This window comes from Salvelinus fontinalis, chromosome 12 (assembly GCF_029448725.1).
Source record: "Salvelinus fontinalis isolate EN_2023a chromosome 12, ASM2944872v1, whole genome shotgun sequence".
Taxonomy (NCBI): Eukaryota; Metazoa; Chordata; class Actinopteri; order Salmoniformes; family Salmonidae; genus Salvelinus; species Salvelinus fontinalis.
The window spans coordinates 13,365,025-13,382,018 of NC_074676.1; the positions used below are offsets into that span (position 1 = coordinate 13,365,025).

The 16,994-nt window shown below is 43.0% G+C and overlaps 2 protein-coding genes across 2 annotated transcripts in view; one reads left to right on the forward strand and one right to left on the reverse strand.

Moving 5' to 3' along the window:
* tspan33b (tetraspanin 33b) lies at positions 1-10,306 on the forward strand. Its single transcript, XM_055939766.1, has 8 exons — positions 1-266; positions 2,977-3,034; positions 3,274-3,401; positions 3,617-3,691; positions 4,229-4,324; positions 4,795-4,923; positions 9,063-9,224; positions 10,223-10,306. The coding sequence occupies exons 1-8, from the start codon at positions 171-173 to the stop codon at positions 10,289-10,291; spliced, it is 813 nt and encodes a 270-aa protein (XP_055795741.1). The 5' UTR covers positions 1-170; the 3' UTR covers positions 10,292-10,306.
* The window catches only part of ttc38 (tetratricopeptide repeat domain 38), a 23,220-nt gene continuing 15,170 nt past the window's right edge, over positions 8,945-16,994 (reverse strand). The window contains exons 11-15 of the mRNA XM_055939765.1: positions 16,702-16,876; positions 12,957-13,116; positions 11,989-12,062; positions 10,063-10,965; positions 8,945-9,288 (exon numbers count right to left, since the gene is read on the reverse strand). Coding sequence (XP_055795740.1) covers positions 10,878-10,965; positions 11,989-12,062; positions 12,957-13,116; positions 16,702-16,876 — 497 coding nt within the window. The 3' untranslated portion in view covers positions 8,945-9,288; positions 10,063-10,877. The remainder of the gene's footprint in view (positions 9,289-10,062; positions 10,966-11,988; positions 12,063-12,956; positions 13,117-16,701; positions 16,877-16,994) is intronic.

Consider the following 16,994-nt stretch of genomic DNA (forward strand, 5'->3'; position numbering starts at 1 on the left):
TGATTTGTATGGTGGTCAAATATCTCTGGGGTTGGACTAGGCATTTCTGTGTTTGTTTTTGGAGGTTTTATTTCATTTATTAACTTTTATTTAACCGGGATGTGTCATTGACTTAAGACTTACGTTTTCTGGGTATATTAAAGCATTTTGGAGCATAGAAAATAACAAAAATGGATAGGAAATTGAATCTTAACCGAGCCGAGACTTTTTCCTTCATCAACCCTTGGATAAGGTACTTCCTGTTCTTTTTCAGCTTCTTGTTCTGGGTAAGTGGAGCCACTCGGCTGAAGCCCTCTAACATACTGTAACAAACAAGCCCTAAGCAACAGTGATCTGGCTGTAGATGTATGTAATGTACAGTAGGCAGTGTACAAACTACTGAGCAACAGAATGCTGCACCTCTGAAAAACAGATAAATCCGCTCTCAAGCTAAACGCTCATGAATTAAACATGCAGAGATATAACTCCGAAAGGTTTCCTGGGCTGCAAACAGCTGGCAGATGCTCCCTGTTTAGATGATTCACAACTGTAAAATGTCGACATTCACACCAACAATATATCACTCTGACACGTTGCGGGTGAAATTTACTGTCTCATTTCAATGGTTCTTCATGAACTTTGCACCGTTAATTATTCCTCAAAACTTGCTGGAAGTCTTAGGGGTGGTGTAAAATGTACACTAAATTGTTAAATGTGATGAGGAATGGTTATCTTTAACATGACCAAAGTTACAAGTTTGTTGTAGTGTAGACCTAAAGCCTACAGTCCAAGCTATTTAGCCAGTATTGTGTTTATTCAATGAAGAGCTTGTGTGTCTGGTAAGTCTTCAACACCACCGTTTGTTAAAGAGCATATTGTCTGATGTCTCCTATAGACTGATTATCTCTTCTACCAAGCACAGGGGCTGAATGGCTGTCCTAAAGCTCACATGACCTTGTCGTCATTGTGAATGTGCGGCCATGCGGCAGATAGACCGTGGGCTTGATGCTGTTGCATGGTGTTGAAGCCATAGAGATAACACTGGGTTTTTATCTCATTGGGTGAAGCAGACAGCTACAATAAGATAAAGGATAGGGCAGAGATTATGTGATAGACGAGAGACGAAGCACTCACGGGATGGGAGTCGCATTGAAGTTCCATTGGCTCTTTGTGCATGAGCAAATCCCATCGGGAATATATTGTAACCTGTGATATCACAGCTCTATCAATCCTTCTTTATCCATGTCTAGACAAACAGAGAGAACAGAGATGTGCAGAGTGTGTTATTGAACCGTCCAGGCCAGGGGACCGATGGCAGCCAAACATCACTGGGCTAGTTGTGTGTGTTTATCTGGACAGGCCCTGTACTGCAGTGCTACAGCCTTTTGTTCCGGTCTCGTACCCCTGGCCTGGCTCAGCTTAGTCAGAGGCTCAGGCCGCCCCAACACAATCCACCCAGGATACAGGACCGTTTCTCCCTGTTCAAAGCCTGGAAACAGATCTGGAATACTTTCACCAGTGTCCCTTATTCCCAGCACCGAGACAGTTTTTTAAATTATTTTTCTCCCCAATTACGATCTTGTCTCATCCCTGCAACTCCCCATTGGGCTCAGGTGAGGCGAACGTGGAGTCATGCGTCCTCCAAAACATGACCCACCTAACCAGACTTCTAAACACCCGCTCTCTTAACCCAGAAGCCAGCCGCACCAATGTGTCGGAGGAAACACCGGTCAACTGGCGACCGGGGATCAGCCTGCAGGAACCCAGCCCACCACAAGGAGTCGCTAGGGCGCGATGAGCCAAGTAAAGTCCCCCCGGGCCAAACCTAACCCGGACGACGCTGGGCCAATTGTGCGCTGCCCTATGGGACTCCCGGCCACGGCCGGTTGTGGCACAGCCCGGGAATGAACCCGGGTCTGTAGTAACGCCACTAGCACCGTGATGCAGTGTCTTAGATTGCTGCACCACTCAGGAGGCCAGCACAGACCAATTCTATACAAAAGCCATGTTTCAGCCAGCCAGCCAGGACATCAAAGGCAACCTAAGAGCAACAATTATAGTATTGATTTATTTGATGACCTTGAAAACACTGGAGCTCCAATCAAACTGTGTTGTGTGTGGATGTATTATCTAGAGGTTGTAAATGGAAAAGTACACTGTTGCTAGGTATTGCTCTCCATCCAAGACGATTATGACAGCAGCTCTTCTCAGACGTTGATGATTCCATGATGGAAAGACAGCGCAAAACAACAGTGTACAAGCTCTCTCAGAACCACACACTATTAGCCATCAGGAAGCCAATCAGGGGGTCTGTAAACAAAAGACAAATCATACAAGGTGGTATAACAATCATTTGGGAAATAGATTTTGAAAACAAAACTCTTAAAACTCCTTCAGGGCTGTGCTTTTTGACAGAGTACACCACCTACTGACAAGGGCTAGCTCCAAGGACTCTAGCTCCAAGAATAGGGTAGCCCAAAGTCTGTCTGACAAAAAAAGAATAGAAATACAATGAAGAGCTGGAACAACTATCAAATCTTCTGTCTGAGATTAGTTTGGCAAAGATGAAACTACACAGCAAAAGCTGACAATTTCAGACAATTCCCAAAATATAAATGGAAAGAAAAATTGAAGGCAAGGCTCGACTGATTTGGTGAATAGCCCTAAACCCAGGGTTGATAACTGCAGCAACAAAAACAAAAACCAGTATTTTAAGGGCTCTATTCAATCTGTCAGGCTGAAGTGTAATGGATTCCACAATAGAAATGTAAAAGGTAATTTCAGATTGAGCCGACATATGCAGCGTTTATCATAAATGCAGTCTCCGGCTAAAGCGGGAACATTGCCTTTAAATTTCAATCACGCTGTAAAGCTGAACATCTGTGATGCCGATAGAGCCCTAAAGTTATTAACTGTTAAGGGTTTCCTGATCTAAAAAAAGTATTATTACTATTTTAAGGAGATTTTATTCATATCAGATTTATTGTCCTCTTTCAGGTCTTCTCCTTGCTGATTGTTGCTATAGGGGTATATGCAAAGGTTCAAAAAGCAACAGGTATGACCCATTTTATTCCGCATATTCCAAGCCATGCATCTGTATCTGAAAATATGAATCAATACCCAAAGCTTTCTGCAATCTTAACTTCATGACATGGTTTGCTTTTATTTCATTCCAATATCACTGTGAAACTGTGAAATGAATCCCCAGTGGAGGAGCCCAGAAAGATCCCCTAGCTCATAGTAGGTTGTGTTAGTGGGTCACACCACACGGTTGTCTGTGTTCGTCTCTTGCAGACACGGTCAGAGACACGTTCCTGATCGACCCAGCGGTCATCCTGATCGTGGTGGGCGTAGTCATGTTCTTCATAACCTTCTGCGGCTGCATCGGAGCCCTGCGAGAAAACATTCACCTTCTCAAGACGGTAAGGCCAAGCTTTTCATATTCAAGCCACCTTGACACAATAAATATGAAGACCGTAGGAAGAAGGTGCTCCTAAACGATATTCGGTACAACAACTTTTTCCCTCTATTGGAGAACGTTAAAAGGTCAGGACTGGAAATAGCACTTAATGTGCAACTCTGTACCTACCTACCTCTGACAGAATACCATCTCTGTAACGTCTCTCTTATTCTCCAGTTCTCCTTCAGTCTGACTCTGGTCTTCCTCACTCAGCTGGCCATTGCTGTCCTGGGCTTCTTCTATTCAGACCAGGTACTGTTTCTACACTTCCTGGGGTCTGGTACTGCGCCTACAGCCTGGTGTCTGTCTAGTTCCTACTCTCTCTCTCTGTGCTGTCTTCGTGTCTGCGCTCCCTTCGCTGCTAAAACAGGGCAGTTTAACCACACTCGCAGCATCCTCTCCCCATCCGCTAAATGATTCAAACGCTCTGTCACTTCAAAGTGGAACCAAATGTTCAATTTCAACAAGATCTCTTCTAGGACGTTTGCCGTTAATGACATTCGGGAGGTGCCTAGAGGCATGCTGCGGGTGACAGACAGCGAGGAAGGGAGAGGGGAGGTAGGGGGAGAGGGGGGATATTCTCCAGGGGGACCGCGGGCTTATTACCACTCTAAAGCATATGTTATTACAGCCGTCATAGCACATTAAGAGCCATCTATTCCAGCCCCAGGGCCCCTACGTAATGCTCTCTCAGAACGTCCCCTAGGGGCCATTCCCATAATCAAACAAGCCAATTTACATGAACATAGTACTTTACATACCTATCCTCCTTCTGCTCTGTAACCCCAGACACCAGACGCTCTGGGGAAGTTCGTGAATAAAGCCATCGTGCACTACAGGGATGACCTGGATCTGCAGAACCTCATGGACTACATTCAGAGAGAGGTAATCTATTACACCACATTCAGAGAGAGGTAATCTATTACACTACATTCAGAGAGAGGTAATCTATTCCACTTACATAACATGCTATTTTCTCTTAATAAGTTTAACCACATCACACCCAGGTTGAGTTCATTACAGCGAGACCCAATAGGCACACAACGCCATTTTGAAGTCTTTGCAACTGACCTGTTCCCGTTGGGGAGGTTGATTTAGCATGTTAACCAGGACACCACAGAGTGACCGCAGATCAAAAGTTCCGTTATCCCAGCTTCAATCAGGCTTTCCACATGAAAGCCCCTGAGTAACATGCTGTTCAACGCATTCTGCGTCTCCCCTCGCGTGTTCACCCATCTGCACATACGGGCACACTTCGGCTGCTGGCGGGTCCTCCCAGGAGGAGTGGAGAGTGAGAGAATGTACCAGACAATGTTTCTAATTGTCCCTTTTCCTTATATTTCTCCTTCTCTCAGTTCAAGTGCTGCGGCTGGAACAACTACACTGACTGGTCATGGAACCTGTACTTCAACTGCACCCAGGGGAACCCCAGCTCTGAGCGCTGTGCTGTCCCTTACTCCTGCTGCACCCCCGTACCAGGAGAGGTGGGTGGGGGCTCAGAACATACATACAGTGCATTCAGAAAGTATTCATACCCCTTTACTTATTACACATTTTGTTGTCACAGCCTGAATTCAAAAAATATATATAATACTAATCTACACACAATACCCCATAATGAAATGTTTGCCAACTTATTGAAACTGAAACACAGAAATCTTATTTACATAAGTATTCACACCCCTGAGGCAATACATGTTAGAATTACCTTGGGCAGCGATTACAGCTGTGAGTCTTTCTGGGTAAATCTCTAAGAGCTTGGCACACCTGGATTGTACAATATTTGCACTTTTTTTTTTATTTTTATTCTTCTTCAAGCGCTCTCCAATTGGTTGTTGATCATTGCGAGACAGTCTTGCCATAGATTTAAGCCGATTTAAGTCAAAACTGTAACTAAGGCACTCAGGAACATTCAATGTCGTATTGGTAAGCAACTCCAGTGTACACCGAGTGTATAAAACATTAAGAACACCTGCTCTTTCCATGACAGACTGACCAGGTGAACGCTATGATCCCTTATTGATGTCACTTGTTAAATCCAGTTCAATCAGTGTAGATGAAGGGGAGGAGACCGGTTAAAGAAGGATTTTGAAGCCTTGAGACAATTGAGAAGAAGAATTGCAACAGTTCTGGGTTTTTCACATTCAACTGTTTCCTGTGTGTTTCATGAATGGGCAAATGGGGAAAATGTGTTCAATCCTCATGTTTTGTAAATTCAGTGTGTATTTGGCCTTGTTTTAGGTTATTGTCCTGCTGAAAGGTGAATTTGTCTCCCAGTGTCTGTCTGAAAGCAGATTGAACAAGGTTTTCCCTCTAGGATTTTATCCTAAAAAACACCCTTGCTGATGACAAGCATAACCCATAACATGTAGCCATCACCATGCTTGAACATATGAAGAGTGGTACTTAGTGATGTTGTGTTGGATTTGCCCCAAACATAACACTTTGTATTCAGGACATTAAGTTAATTTCTTTGCCACATTTATTGCAGTTTTACTATACTGCCTTATAACAAACAGGATGCATGTTTTAGAATATTTTTATTCTGTAGAGGCTTCTCTCTTTTCATTGTCATTTAGGTTAATATTGTCAAATCAAATCTATTTTTTTGTCACATACACATGGTTAGCAGATGTTAATGCGAGTGTAGCGAAATGCTTGTGCTTCTAGTTCCGACAATGCAGTAATATCCAACGAGTAATATAACCTAACAATTTCACCACAATTACCTTATACACACAAGTGTAAAGGAATGAATAAGAATATGTACATAAAAAATATATGAATGAGTGATGGTATAGAACGGCATAGGCAAGATGCAGTAGATGGTATAGAGTACAGTATATACATATGAGATGAGTAATGTAGGGTATGTAAACATATAAAAGTGGAATTGTTTAAAGTGGCTGTGATACATTACATCAAGATGGCAAGATGCAGTAGATGGTATAGAGTACAGTATATACACTGCTCAAAAAAACACTGGAGGTCATTTTGCAGGGCTCTGGCAGTGCACCTCCTTGCACAAAGGCGGAGGTAGCGGTCCTGCTGCTGGGTTGTTGCCCTCCTACGGCCTCCTCCAGGTCTCCTGATGTACTGGCCTGTCTCCTGGTAGCGCCTGCATGCTCTGGACACTACGCTGACAGACACAGCAAACCTTTTTGCCACAGTTCGCATTGATGTGCCATCCTGGATGAACTGCACTACCTGAGCCACTTGTGTGGGTTGTAGACTCCGTCTCATGCTACCACTAGAGTGAGAGCACCGCCAGCATTCAAAAGTGACCAAAACATCAGCCAGGAAGCATAGGAACTGAGAAGTGGTCTGTGGTCACCACCTGCAGAATCACTCCTGTTTTGGGGGGTGTCTTGCTAATTGCCTATAAATTCCACCTTTTGTCTATTCCATTTGCACAACAGCATGTGAAATTTATTGTCAATCAGTGTTGCTTCCTAAGTGGACAGTTTGATTTCACAGAAGTGTGATTGACTTGGAGTTACATTGTGTTGTTTAAGTGTTCCCTTTATTTTTTTGAGCAGTGTAGCATGAGACGGAGTCTAGAACCCACACAAGTGGCTCAGGTAGTGCAGCTCATCCAGGATGGCACATCAATGCGAGCTGTGGCAAGAAGGTTTGCTGTGTCTGTCAGCGTAGTGTCCAGAGCATGGAGGCGCTACCAGGAGACAGGCCAGTACATCAGGAGACGTGGAGGAGGTCGTAGGAGGGCAACAACCCAGCAGCAGGACCGCTACCTCCGCCTTTGTGCAAGGAGGAGCACTGCCAGAGCCCTGCAAAATGACCTCCAGCAGGCCACAAAAGTGTGATTGACTTGGAGTTGCATTGTGTTGTTTAAGTGTTCCCTTTATTTTTTTGAGCAGTGTACATATGAGATGAGTAATGTAGGGTATGTACACATTATATGAAGTGGCATTGTTTAAAGTGGCTAGTGATACATTTATTACATCAATTTTTTCATTATTAAAGTGGCTGGAGTTGAGTCAGTATGTTGGCAGCAGCCACTCAATGTTAGTGATGGCTGTTTAACAGGCTGATGGCCTTGAGATTGAAAAACAGCTTCTGTCTCTCGGTCCCTGCTTTGATGCACCTGTACTGACCTCGCCTTCTGGATGATAGCGGGGTGAACAGGCAGTGGCTCGGGTGGTTGTTATCCTTGATGATCTTTATGGCCTTCCTGTGACATCGGGTGGTGTAGGTGTCCTGGAGGGCAGGTAGTTTGCCCCGGGTGATGCGTTCTGCAGACCTCACTACCCTCTGGAGAGCCTTCCGGTTATGGGCGGAGCAGTTGCCGTACCAGGCGGTGATATAGCCCAACAGGATGCTCTCGATTGTGCATCTGTAAAAGTTTGTGAGTGTTTTTGGTGACAAGCCAAATTTCTTCAGCCTCCTGAGGTTGAAGAGGCGCTGCTGCGCCTTCTTCACCACGCTGTCTGTGTGGGTGGATCATTTCAGTTTGTCCGTGATGTGTACGCCGAGGAACTTAAAACTTTCTACCCTCTCCACTACTGTGGAGTAACTACCATATTTTTGATCCATCCTCAGTTCTCCTCTCACATTTATTTGACTTTTATTTGTATCTCCTTCAGGCTCATGATGAAATCCCTGAGCAGTTTCCTTCCTCTTCGGCCACCGATTCGATGGACACCTATCTTTGTAGTGACTTAGTGTATTGATACACCATCCAATGCGTAATTAATAACTTCACCATGTTCAAAGGGATATATAATGTTTGCGTTCAAATGTTTTTACCCATCTACCAATAAGTGCCCTTCTTTGTGAGGAATTGGTTAAATCTGTGTTTGAAATTCCCTGCTCGACTGAGGGAAATTGAATGTGTGGGGTACAGAGATGAGGTAGTCATAAGAAATTGTGTTAAACACTTAATGCGCACAGAGTGAGTCCATGCAACCTGCGACTGCTTAAGCAAATGTTTACTCCTGAACTTATTTAGGCTTGCCATAAAAAAAGGGGTTGAATACTTGACTCAAGACATTTCAGCTTTTCATTTGATTACCTTGTAAAAAAAAATATTTCACTTTGACATGTGGTATGTGCATTTCGGGGTTATTTCTGAATGCACTGTATGTACGTTAACCCGACAGCAGCCTGGTCAAGGGGTTTGGGTCCCTTGGTGTAACAGTTAAGGTGGTGGGTTGAGTCGCTGGACCTGGGTTCGAGTACCGGTAGGGGCCAATCCCTGAATTCGCAGCGGATGGGTTAAGGTCACTAAACTTACAGATATAGACTTACACACACAGGTCATTATGTATAAATGCTGACATTACCCTCATTACTGGAGAGAATTAAAACACTTAAATGGAGATCTACAGACAAAAGCATAGATTCTCACTCTGGATAGAATAACACTGACCGTTTACAACGCGATCAGAAACCCATTAACTAAACATAAGAACCGAGGTAGTGCTACAACCTGCAGCTCACATGCTGTAACTACATGGTAATTAGAACAGATTCAATTCATCACAATTCATTTAACTAGATATAATTGAATTATAATCAACCACATGTAATTATCTGTTTTGAGTCAACAGTGCATCATGATTGCTTATGTATGAAGTCTTAATGTTATTTTGTCTCTGTACAGGTTGTGATCAACACCATGTGTGGCTTTGGGGTCCAGACTCAGAACTACCTGGAGGCCACCAAGTCCATCTATCCAGTGGGTTGTGCAGACAGGGCGGTTCTGTGGATTGAGTCCCACCTGCTATTGGTGGGGGCTCTAGCTCTGGGTCTCTCCCTGCCTCAGGTAACCCATGCACAAGGGCTACATACAAAGGTGGAGTGGGGAACACCGGCTTCTCATAGTAGGTCTGCATACAACAAAAATGAGGCACAGGCAGATTTTAGATTCAGGTTGGGATGATAAAACCCACCACTGAGATGGTGGCCTACTTACCACATCATGCAAGATATTATCCATGCCTATATTCCCTTACATCCTGAGTGTGAGACACTCATGAATCACATCCCTATAATAGCCTTGAAAGCTTTCAAAATGTGGGATAATTTAAGTTGGTGTTTAATTAAGTTGTATGACTCACCCACTCTTGTCTGCTGGTACAGTAGCTTATTTCTCAGAGTGCTGTGTGCAGTTTGTACGGTCACTAATGAGCGGGGCTGCTCACTACTCTCTAATCTGTCACTTCTCTCTCCCACTACAGTCTCTCCATCTATCCCTGTTTCTCTCTATCCCTCGCTCTGATATTCCACTGATTTGGTCTCCTCCGAGAGGGAAGTGTGTAAATTACCCACGAGTCACGTCAAAACAATTGCCTTACAATTCCAACAGCTTTGATGTGGCGTCGTATTCAAGAGCATGAGTCAATGCCTACTTTCCCCGTCTCTTCATTTCTTTAACTGTTGTTTACATCACCCGATGCTGTGATCACTTGCACAAAAAATGCTCCTATTGATGCAAGGTCAAAGAATAACTATCAGACTCTGCAGTCTGTTTTCATCCAGATGTTAGATGAAATTTGCTAAGCAATAGAATTGTATCCACTGTGCATGGTAAAGCCACGCAAGTGTTGACCTTCAGAGACTGTTCTTAGTAAGCCGTATTAAGCTTTATTTAAGAGACTTACTTCAGTAAGTGAGTGGCGTTGTTGGGAGTGAGTTAGCACCCAGCCTGCGACCCAAATGAGACCCTATTCCACATACTGGGCTCGGGACAAAACTAGTGCACTGTGTAGGGAATAGGTTGCTATTTGGGACGCAGACGGAGTGTGTTCTTGTCTCTATCAGATTGCAGGCATTGTGCTCTCCCAGATCCTCATCTCTCAGATCCAGGATGAGATCAGCTCAGTGTTGTGAGAAGAGGATGGCCCGACCGACACAGAAAATAACAGAATAACTAGGAGAGAACAGAGAGAAGAACTACTGGCCACTCCAGTTAACAAAGGACATCCATCTACGGTTTCATTACACAGCCTTCGGAGCATCTGGTTTAGTGGTGTGCTGTATAGACCGTATGGAAGTGTGTTATTATATGCTGGACAGAGATGACTAAAGGCTGACATTGGAAGTGTTAATGTTTACATGATTTTAAATATGACTTATATTGACATGAGGATATTCTTTTGTGAAAATTATGTAATATTTATTTCAAAGTGTGTTTGCTAATATAATGTGCTATTTGACATACTGTAAATGTTGTGTTACAGAACATTCAATTGAACATAACATTTTCACAAACGTTGAAGTTGTAGAAAACATCATTGGATATTGACCATGTTGAGGATACAGATGATCATTTCTATTAGGTCCATGTACCTCAAGAATAAAGGCCACATTCTTCAGCCACACATCCAGTCAATTTGGGGAGGGTACATCTGCAGTAGCCCCTGGTCCAGACTCAGTGACATCCAGCTTTAGGCCCTCTGTGCCCAGGCTACCCAGGCTAGGCATGCAGGACACGGGCTCTCTGGATCAGCCGGTCAGTGAGGGGAGAGTTGGGCTTAGCTGCCTCACGCTCCACCAACAGACATCTCCAGGAGGACAGCACAACACAAGACAAAAAGGACAGTTCTAGATTGAGTTCTTTAAGTAGAACATCTAACTGGAGAACAAAAGGCACTCTGCAACGGTAATCAGTAGATACAGTATACAGATAATTGTGTCTGTATTGCACCCAGACACGCTTGCATTTTACAGACTTCAGGGGTGTCAATAAGGAAAAGCTTAGCCATGAGGACATACTGATGAAATTCAACAGTCAAGATTGCACTATCGAGATACTGTTTCTTCTTCTACTCCCCTAACGAGGACGCACAGGGAGCAGAAGACCAGAGAAAATGAAATCGTACTGGACAGAGGACCATTTTCTTAGTCATGTGTATTATATTGTACAGAGAAATCAATATTGTGTATTGAGCCAATTCACTTTTGTTGGGTTCTAACTTGAAAAACCTATTCCTGTCATTATAATCAGAACTTATTGATTACATTACACGTATAATAAATGCACGTGTCAAGGATCAATGAAGGGTGAATAGGAACTCTGTGTATGAAAAGTTACTATGAGAGAAAAGGGAAACCGAGTATGACCGAGGTCTGTTGAGTAAGGTGAATAGAGCGTCACTTGTAAACATCATGGAGAAGTGACCGGATAAAGAGTAGCTGCTACTAGACGGCTCGATCAACAAAGACAACAGCACAACAGTGAGGCAGTATTGGGCAAGAGATAGCAGTTGAGAAGTTACACCCCTAATCTCATCTTGACATATAAATGGTTGTTTGATCATGTGCAAAGTGTGATTGCAGCTGAGGCACCCAGTGGGTTGAATAAAATGGGTTAGAATTTTTACTAGTTGTGCGTTTGAGTCAACTCTGTTTGTTCAGAACCTAACACTTTTTTCTCATCAATGTCTATTTTGAGAAAGAAACATGCTCTGCATCTACGTCAATGTCCAATCACAGTGACACAGTATTGAAGTGACCGCGGGGCTAATAACACAGCAAATCGGAGCAAAAAGCCTTTCCATTGGAGGCAGCCCATCAACGTGTTTTACCTGGCCAATTTCTGGTGATGAGTCACTCCTGACTTCATTGCTGCGTGAATCAGCAGCAGATTAAAGACGTCTCTCTGAGAAATGGAACAAACAAGGCAATTACAATACACACTAGACCCAACATATGTTTTACCACAGAACATACTGTGTCTACCCCTCTGGATCATGTTCACTAGGGCACACCATTTCAAAAGGTTGTGCAACGGGGAAAAAACTTCTTATTGGACAAGTTCGGGTAGCACCTGCCCGTTTGCTTCCGTTTCTTGCCAAGTGAATACGACCCTGCTGTTGTACCCATAGAAATAAGAATGAATAGAAAGGGCATCTCCATTCAGGTCAAAGATAACATAATGGGTATACTGGCAGCCATTTTGAGTGTATAGTACACATGCCAGGAAGTAAAAGCAGGAAGAGTAACCTTCAATCTGTGCTGTGATTTGTTGAGTCATCTCTACTGACATTACATGAGCCACATCAGTTAGCATCATTTAAATGCCAATCCAGCATCAGTTGATAGAATATTCCAAATTCCCATGGGAATTATTGCATCACAATACCAGGCAGCCATTGAGTGTACCCATGAGTTTACCAGTCAATTGCCAGGGTCAGAGCTTCCAAGCCCATTCATTCTTATTTCTATGGTTGTACCTAAATAAGGATTGTTTTCCTATGAACAACGCCTAAGGACGATTGCATTATGGTTAAATTGACACAGGGTTAAATTATTTGCTCATTGCATTGTGCTTTACATTCCCATAGGCCTATTAGAAACAGACTGCCATAGCCTGAATGCCTCAGTGAGTGTACGTCAAAGGTCCTTTTTTCTGACAGATTATATCTATTCCTGGTCTAAAAAGCACTTCCAAAAAGCACATTCCCTATTGAACATGCTTTTTACTCCAGGCGTAGGTTTCAAAGCCCATAGAGCTCCTGAAAACCCCCTGATGGTTCACAAAATGGGGGCTCACCTGCGCGTCACTGCCTCCTATCTCCATCATGCGGTAGCGTATGGGCAGCAGGAGCTCCACGGCGCGGCTGTAGTTGCCCTGGTCGTACTCCAGCAGGGCCTGACACATGGGCAGCCCCACGCTGCCAGCCAGCTGGTGCTGGTAGTTCTCCTCTGGAACACTAGACACACAGCAGGAGAGAAGATCGAAGACAATAGAGATGTCAAAAGCCCTATTATACTTACAAAAAAATGTATGCTCTCACTGAACTGTATGTGATCCCTGCAGAAATGGAGCCAACAACCATGGTGTTACTAGCAAAATGAGGTCTGAGGTTTATTCTGTACTGTCAAATACAGTTCATGACCAGAAGCTTCAGGGTTTCATCCTTACACAGCCAGATGAAAAGGTAAATTGGATTTACAAAACATTGTAGAATTAACATTTGATAATGGATACTGTAGGGCATTACTGCATATGATTGCAGGAGAGAAACTGTCTAAAATGACAACACATCCCACCAGACAGAGTTGCTTTCATAAAATCTCTAGACTAGACCATGCATTCCAATATGCTTCCTAGACATTGGTGTGAAACAGGGTTGCATTTGATCACCTATTCAGTTCTCAATGTATATTTATGATCTTACCCTGGCCATCAAAACCCCAGAAAAAGGTGTCTGTCTAAACAATGAACAAGTGGCTGTTCTTTTATATGCAAAAGGCATCGTATTAAGCTATGAAACTGAAGATAAACTTCAAGAAAATTGTAAATGTGTGAACAATGGAAACTGAATATCAATGTAGACAAAAAAATAGTACACTATAGGAACTTAAAAATAAATAAAAAATAGTACACTATAGGAACTTAAAAATAAATAAAAAATAGAACACTATAGGAACTTAAAAATAAATAAAAAATAGTACACTATAGGAACTTAAAAATAAATAAAAAATAGTACACTATAGGAACTTAAAAATAAATAAAAAATAGTACACTATAGGAACTTAAAAATAAATAAAAAATAGAACACTATAGGAACTTAAAAATAAATAAAAAATAGTACACTATAGGAACTTAAAAATAAATAAAAAATAGAACACTATAGGAACTTAAAAATAAATAAAAAATAGTACACTATAGGAACTTAAAAATAAATAAAAAATAGTACACTATAGGAACTTAAAAATAAATAAAAAAATAGAACACCTTTAATGTTCTCCTGTGGTCCTGCCATATTAACGTTGTCAGTGAGCACAAGTATCTGGGGTTGATTATTAATACATTTTTGGATTACAATGTGTCTGTTAAGTATGAAGCTAACCATGTGAATTGTGCCCTTGGTGCCATCATTACAAAGTGTAAAGCCATGGGTGGCCTACCTTTTAAATGTGTATGTACTTTCTGTAATGATGGTTCCATTGAATCTGAAGCTCATACAACGAAATAAGGGATGATCTTTGTCAGCTGTCCAGCCAAAATGAACATGTTCACGGTCTTGACGAAAATAAATAGTGATGTTTTATCCGGTAACAATAATGGAAATGCCTGCGTCAAAGCCTGCCACCGTATCCTCCAACGGAGAGGTTTCTTTAGAAGTGCCTAATTGTCCTTTCACTCACTGTTCTTTGCTTATACAAACGCATATAGATGATGTAATGCATTATAGATGACGTCTGTACCATGTTTGACTGATTTTTGAGACACTAAAAACTCTATTTGAGTGGTCTACAATGTGGTTTTAAAGAAATCCCCTTTTTGTATAATAGTGGCGTGATAAACGTTTTCTAACTCTGCATGCATCACTGTTCACAAAACACGGAAAGGAAGCTTTAAAGAAATAAAATAAACGATGAGTATAATTTTTGGTAGCCTCCTTTGTCACGGTACTTAAATTTTGGTATTATTTGGGAAATTACACTCGACCACTAGGACCAGACAAATGGTGGTGGTAAACATCAGGCGATCTATAAAGACACATGGTGCGTGTGGCTGGGGATCTCACCAAACAACGCAAGAAACACCAAATAAGATACAAAGGATTACTAGTCAACTCTACAGATCAACACACATTTAAGATAGCAATAGTGGTTAAGTTTGAGGCTCGTAAAGAGCAAGTTTATTAGCTACCATCCACTCACCTGGTGACATTGGCTAGTTAGAACTTTTTAACACCTTTATTTAACCAGGTAGGCCAGTTGAGAACAAGTTCTCATTTTCAACTGCGACCAAGATAAAGCACAACTGTGCAAAAAAAACAACTATGCAGAGTTACACAAACACACAGTCAATAACACAATAGAAAAATCTATTTACAGTGTGTGCAAATGCAGAAAAGTAGGGAGGTAGGCAATAAATAGGCCATGGAGGTAAAATAATTACAATTTGTGATAGATGTGCAGATGATGATGTGCAAGTAGAGATACTGGGGTGCAAAAGAGCAAGTAATAATACGGGGATGAGGTAGTCGTGTGCTATTTACAGATTCACTGTATCTGTACACAGCCATCGGTAAGTTGCTCTGACAGCTGATGCTTAAAGTTAGAGAGGGAGATATCACTGAAGCTGGAGTCTTTTTACAATTCGTTCCAGTCATTGGCAGCAGAGAACTGGAAGGAAAGGCGGCCAAAGGAAGTGTTGGCTTTGGGGATGACCAGTGAAATATACCTGTTGGAGCGCGTGCTACGAGTGGGTGTTGCTATGGTGACCAGTGAGCTGAGATAAGGCAGGGCTTTACCAAGCAGAGACTTATAGATGACCTGGAGCCAGTGGGTTTGGCGACGAATATGTAGTGAGGGCCAGCCAACGAGAGCATACAGGGCACAGTGGTGGGTAGTATATGGAGCTTTGGTGAGAAAACAGATGGCACTGTGATAGCAAACTGGATGTAGTCTGAGTAGAGTGTTGGAGGCTATTTTGTAAATGACATCGCCGAAATCAAGAATAATCAGTTTTACGAGGGTATGTTTGGCAGCATGAGTGAGGGAGGCTTTGTTGCAAAATAAGAAACCAATTCTAGATTTAATTTTGGATTGGAGTCGGTTCCTGACTTCCCTGAAAAGTCGCATATTGCAGGGGCTATTCGATGCTAACGCAGAGCGCCACAGGATGCTTTTGTGCTGGTCAAGGGCAGTCAAGTCTGGGGTGAACCAAGGGCTATATCTGTTCTTAGTTCTACATTTTTTGAATGGGGCATGCTTATTTAATTAAGATGGTGAGGAAAGCACTTTTGAAGAGCAACCAGACATCCTCTACTGATGGGATGAGATCAATATCCTTCCAGGATACCCGGGTGCAAATTGTCATAACAGAAAGCATTACGCAAGCAAAATGAATTGACCAAAAGTGCATGCATCTGAAAGAGACTTGAGTTTCTCTCCTCACTTTGGGAATTGATTTTCCCCTCTCAAAAAGCAGCATTGGCCCAAAGGTGCCTTGGCTGCCTCCACGCTACATTTTCCTGTTACGTAACAATCAGAAACATGACAACTGCACAGGATTGGATTTTTTGGCAGAAGGGGTTGTTCGCTGAGGAACATTGTGTATAGAGCGTGTGGTCAGGGGTGTCAGAACACATTACAGCCACACACACGTAAACACCACAACCTGTGGGAGAGCGAGCAACCCTGAGCTGTCTCTCCACTCTGAGGCTTATCCCTCTCACCCCACCAGCCATACTCCCACTCGTTTTCTCCTTGTGTGTTATGTAAGGGGGCTGTGTAGGAGTTTCATAAGCCAGCAGTGGTAGTGGTGGTGTGGTGCTCACTTGGCCCGCTCGCGGAGGCCCTCCAGCAGGCGCTGGGACTGGGCCGCTCCCCCGGACTCCTTGGCTCCCAGCGACGACATGAGGAAGTGGAGGTCGTTGAACAACAGCACATGGTCGTCAGTGTGGGGCTCTGTGAGTTGCTGCAGCTCCCGCCAGCGGTCCTTCACGCACACACCTGAAGAAAGTAAATCAAAAGACACAAACAGATCGATAGGACACACACACCTGATTAGACACTAGATACACAGAGTAAGTTGAGTGCACATAACAGTAAAGTGGAGCAGTAAGCGTGT

Excerpts from the sequence above, each read along its gene's own strand:
- tspan33b (XM_055939766.1), top strand. The coding sequence starts at position 171 with ATGGATAGGAAATTGAATCTTAACCGAGCCGAGACTTTTTCCTTCATC. Across the intron at positions 3,035-3,273 it reads AAAGGTTCAAAAAGCAACAG|ACACGGTCAGAGACACGTTC; the intron begins GTATGACCCATT and ends CGTCTCTTGCAG. Across the intron at positions 3,692-4,228 it reads GCTTCTTCTATTCAGACCAG|ACACCAGACGCTCTGGGGAA; the intron begins GTACTGTTTCTA and ends CTGTAACCCCAG.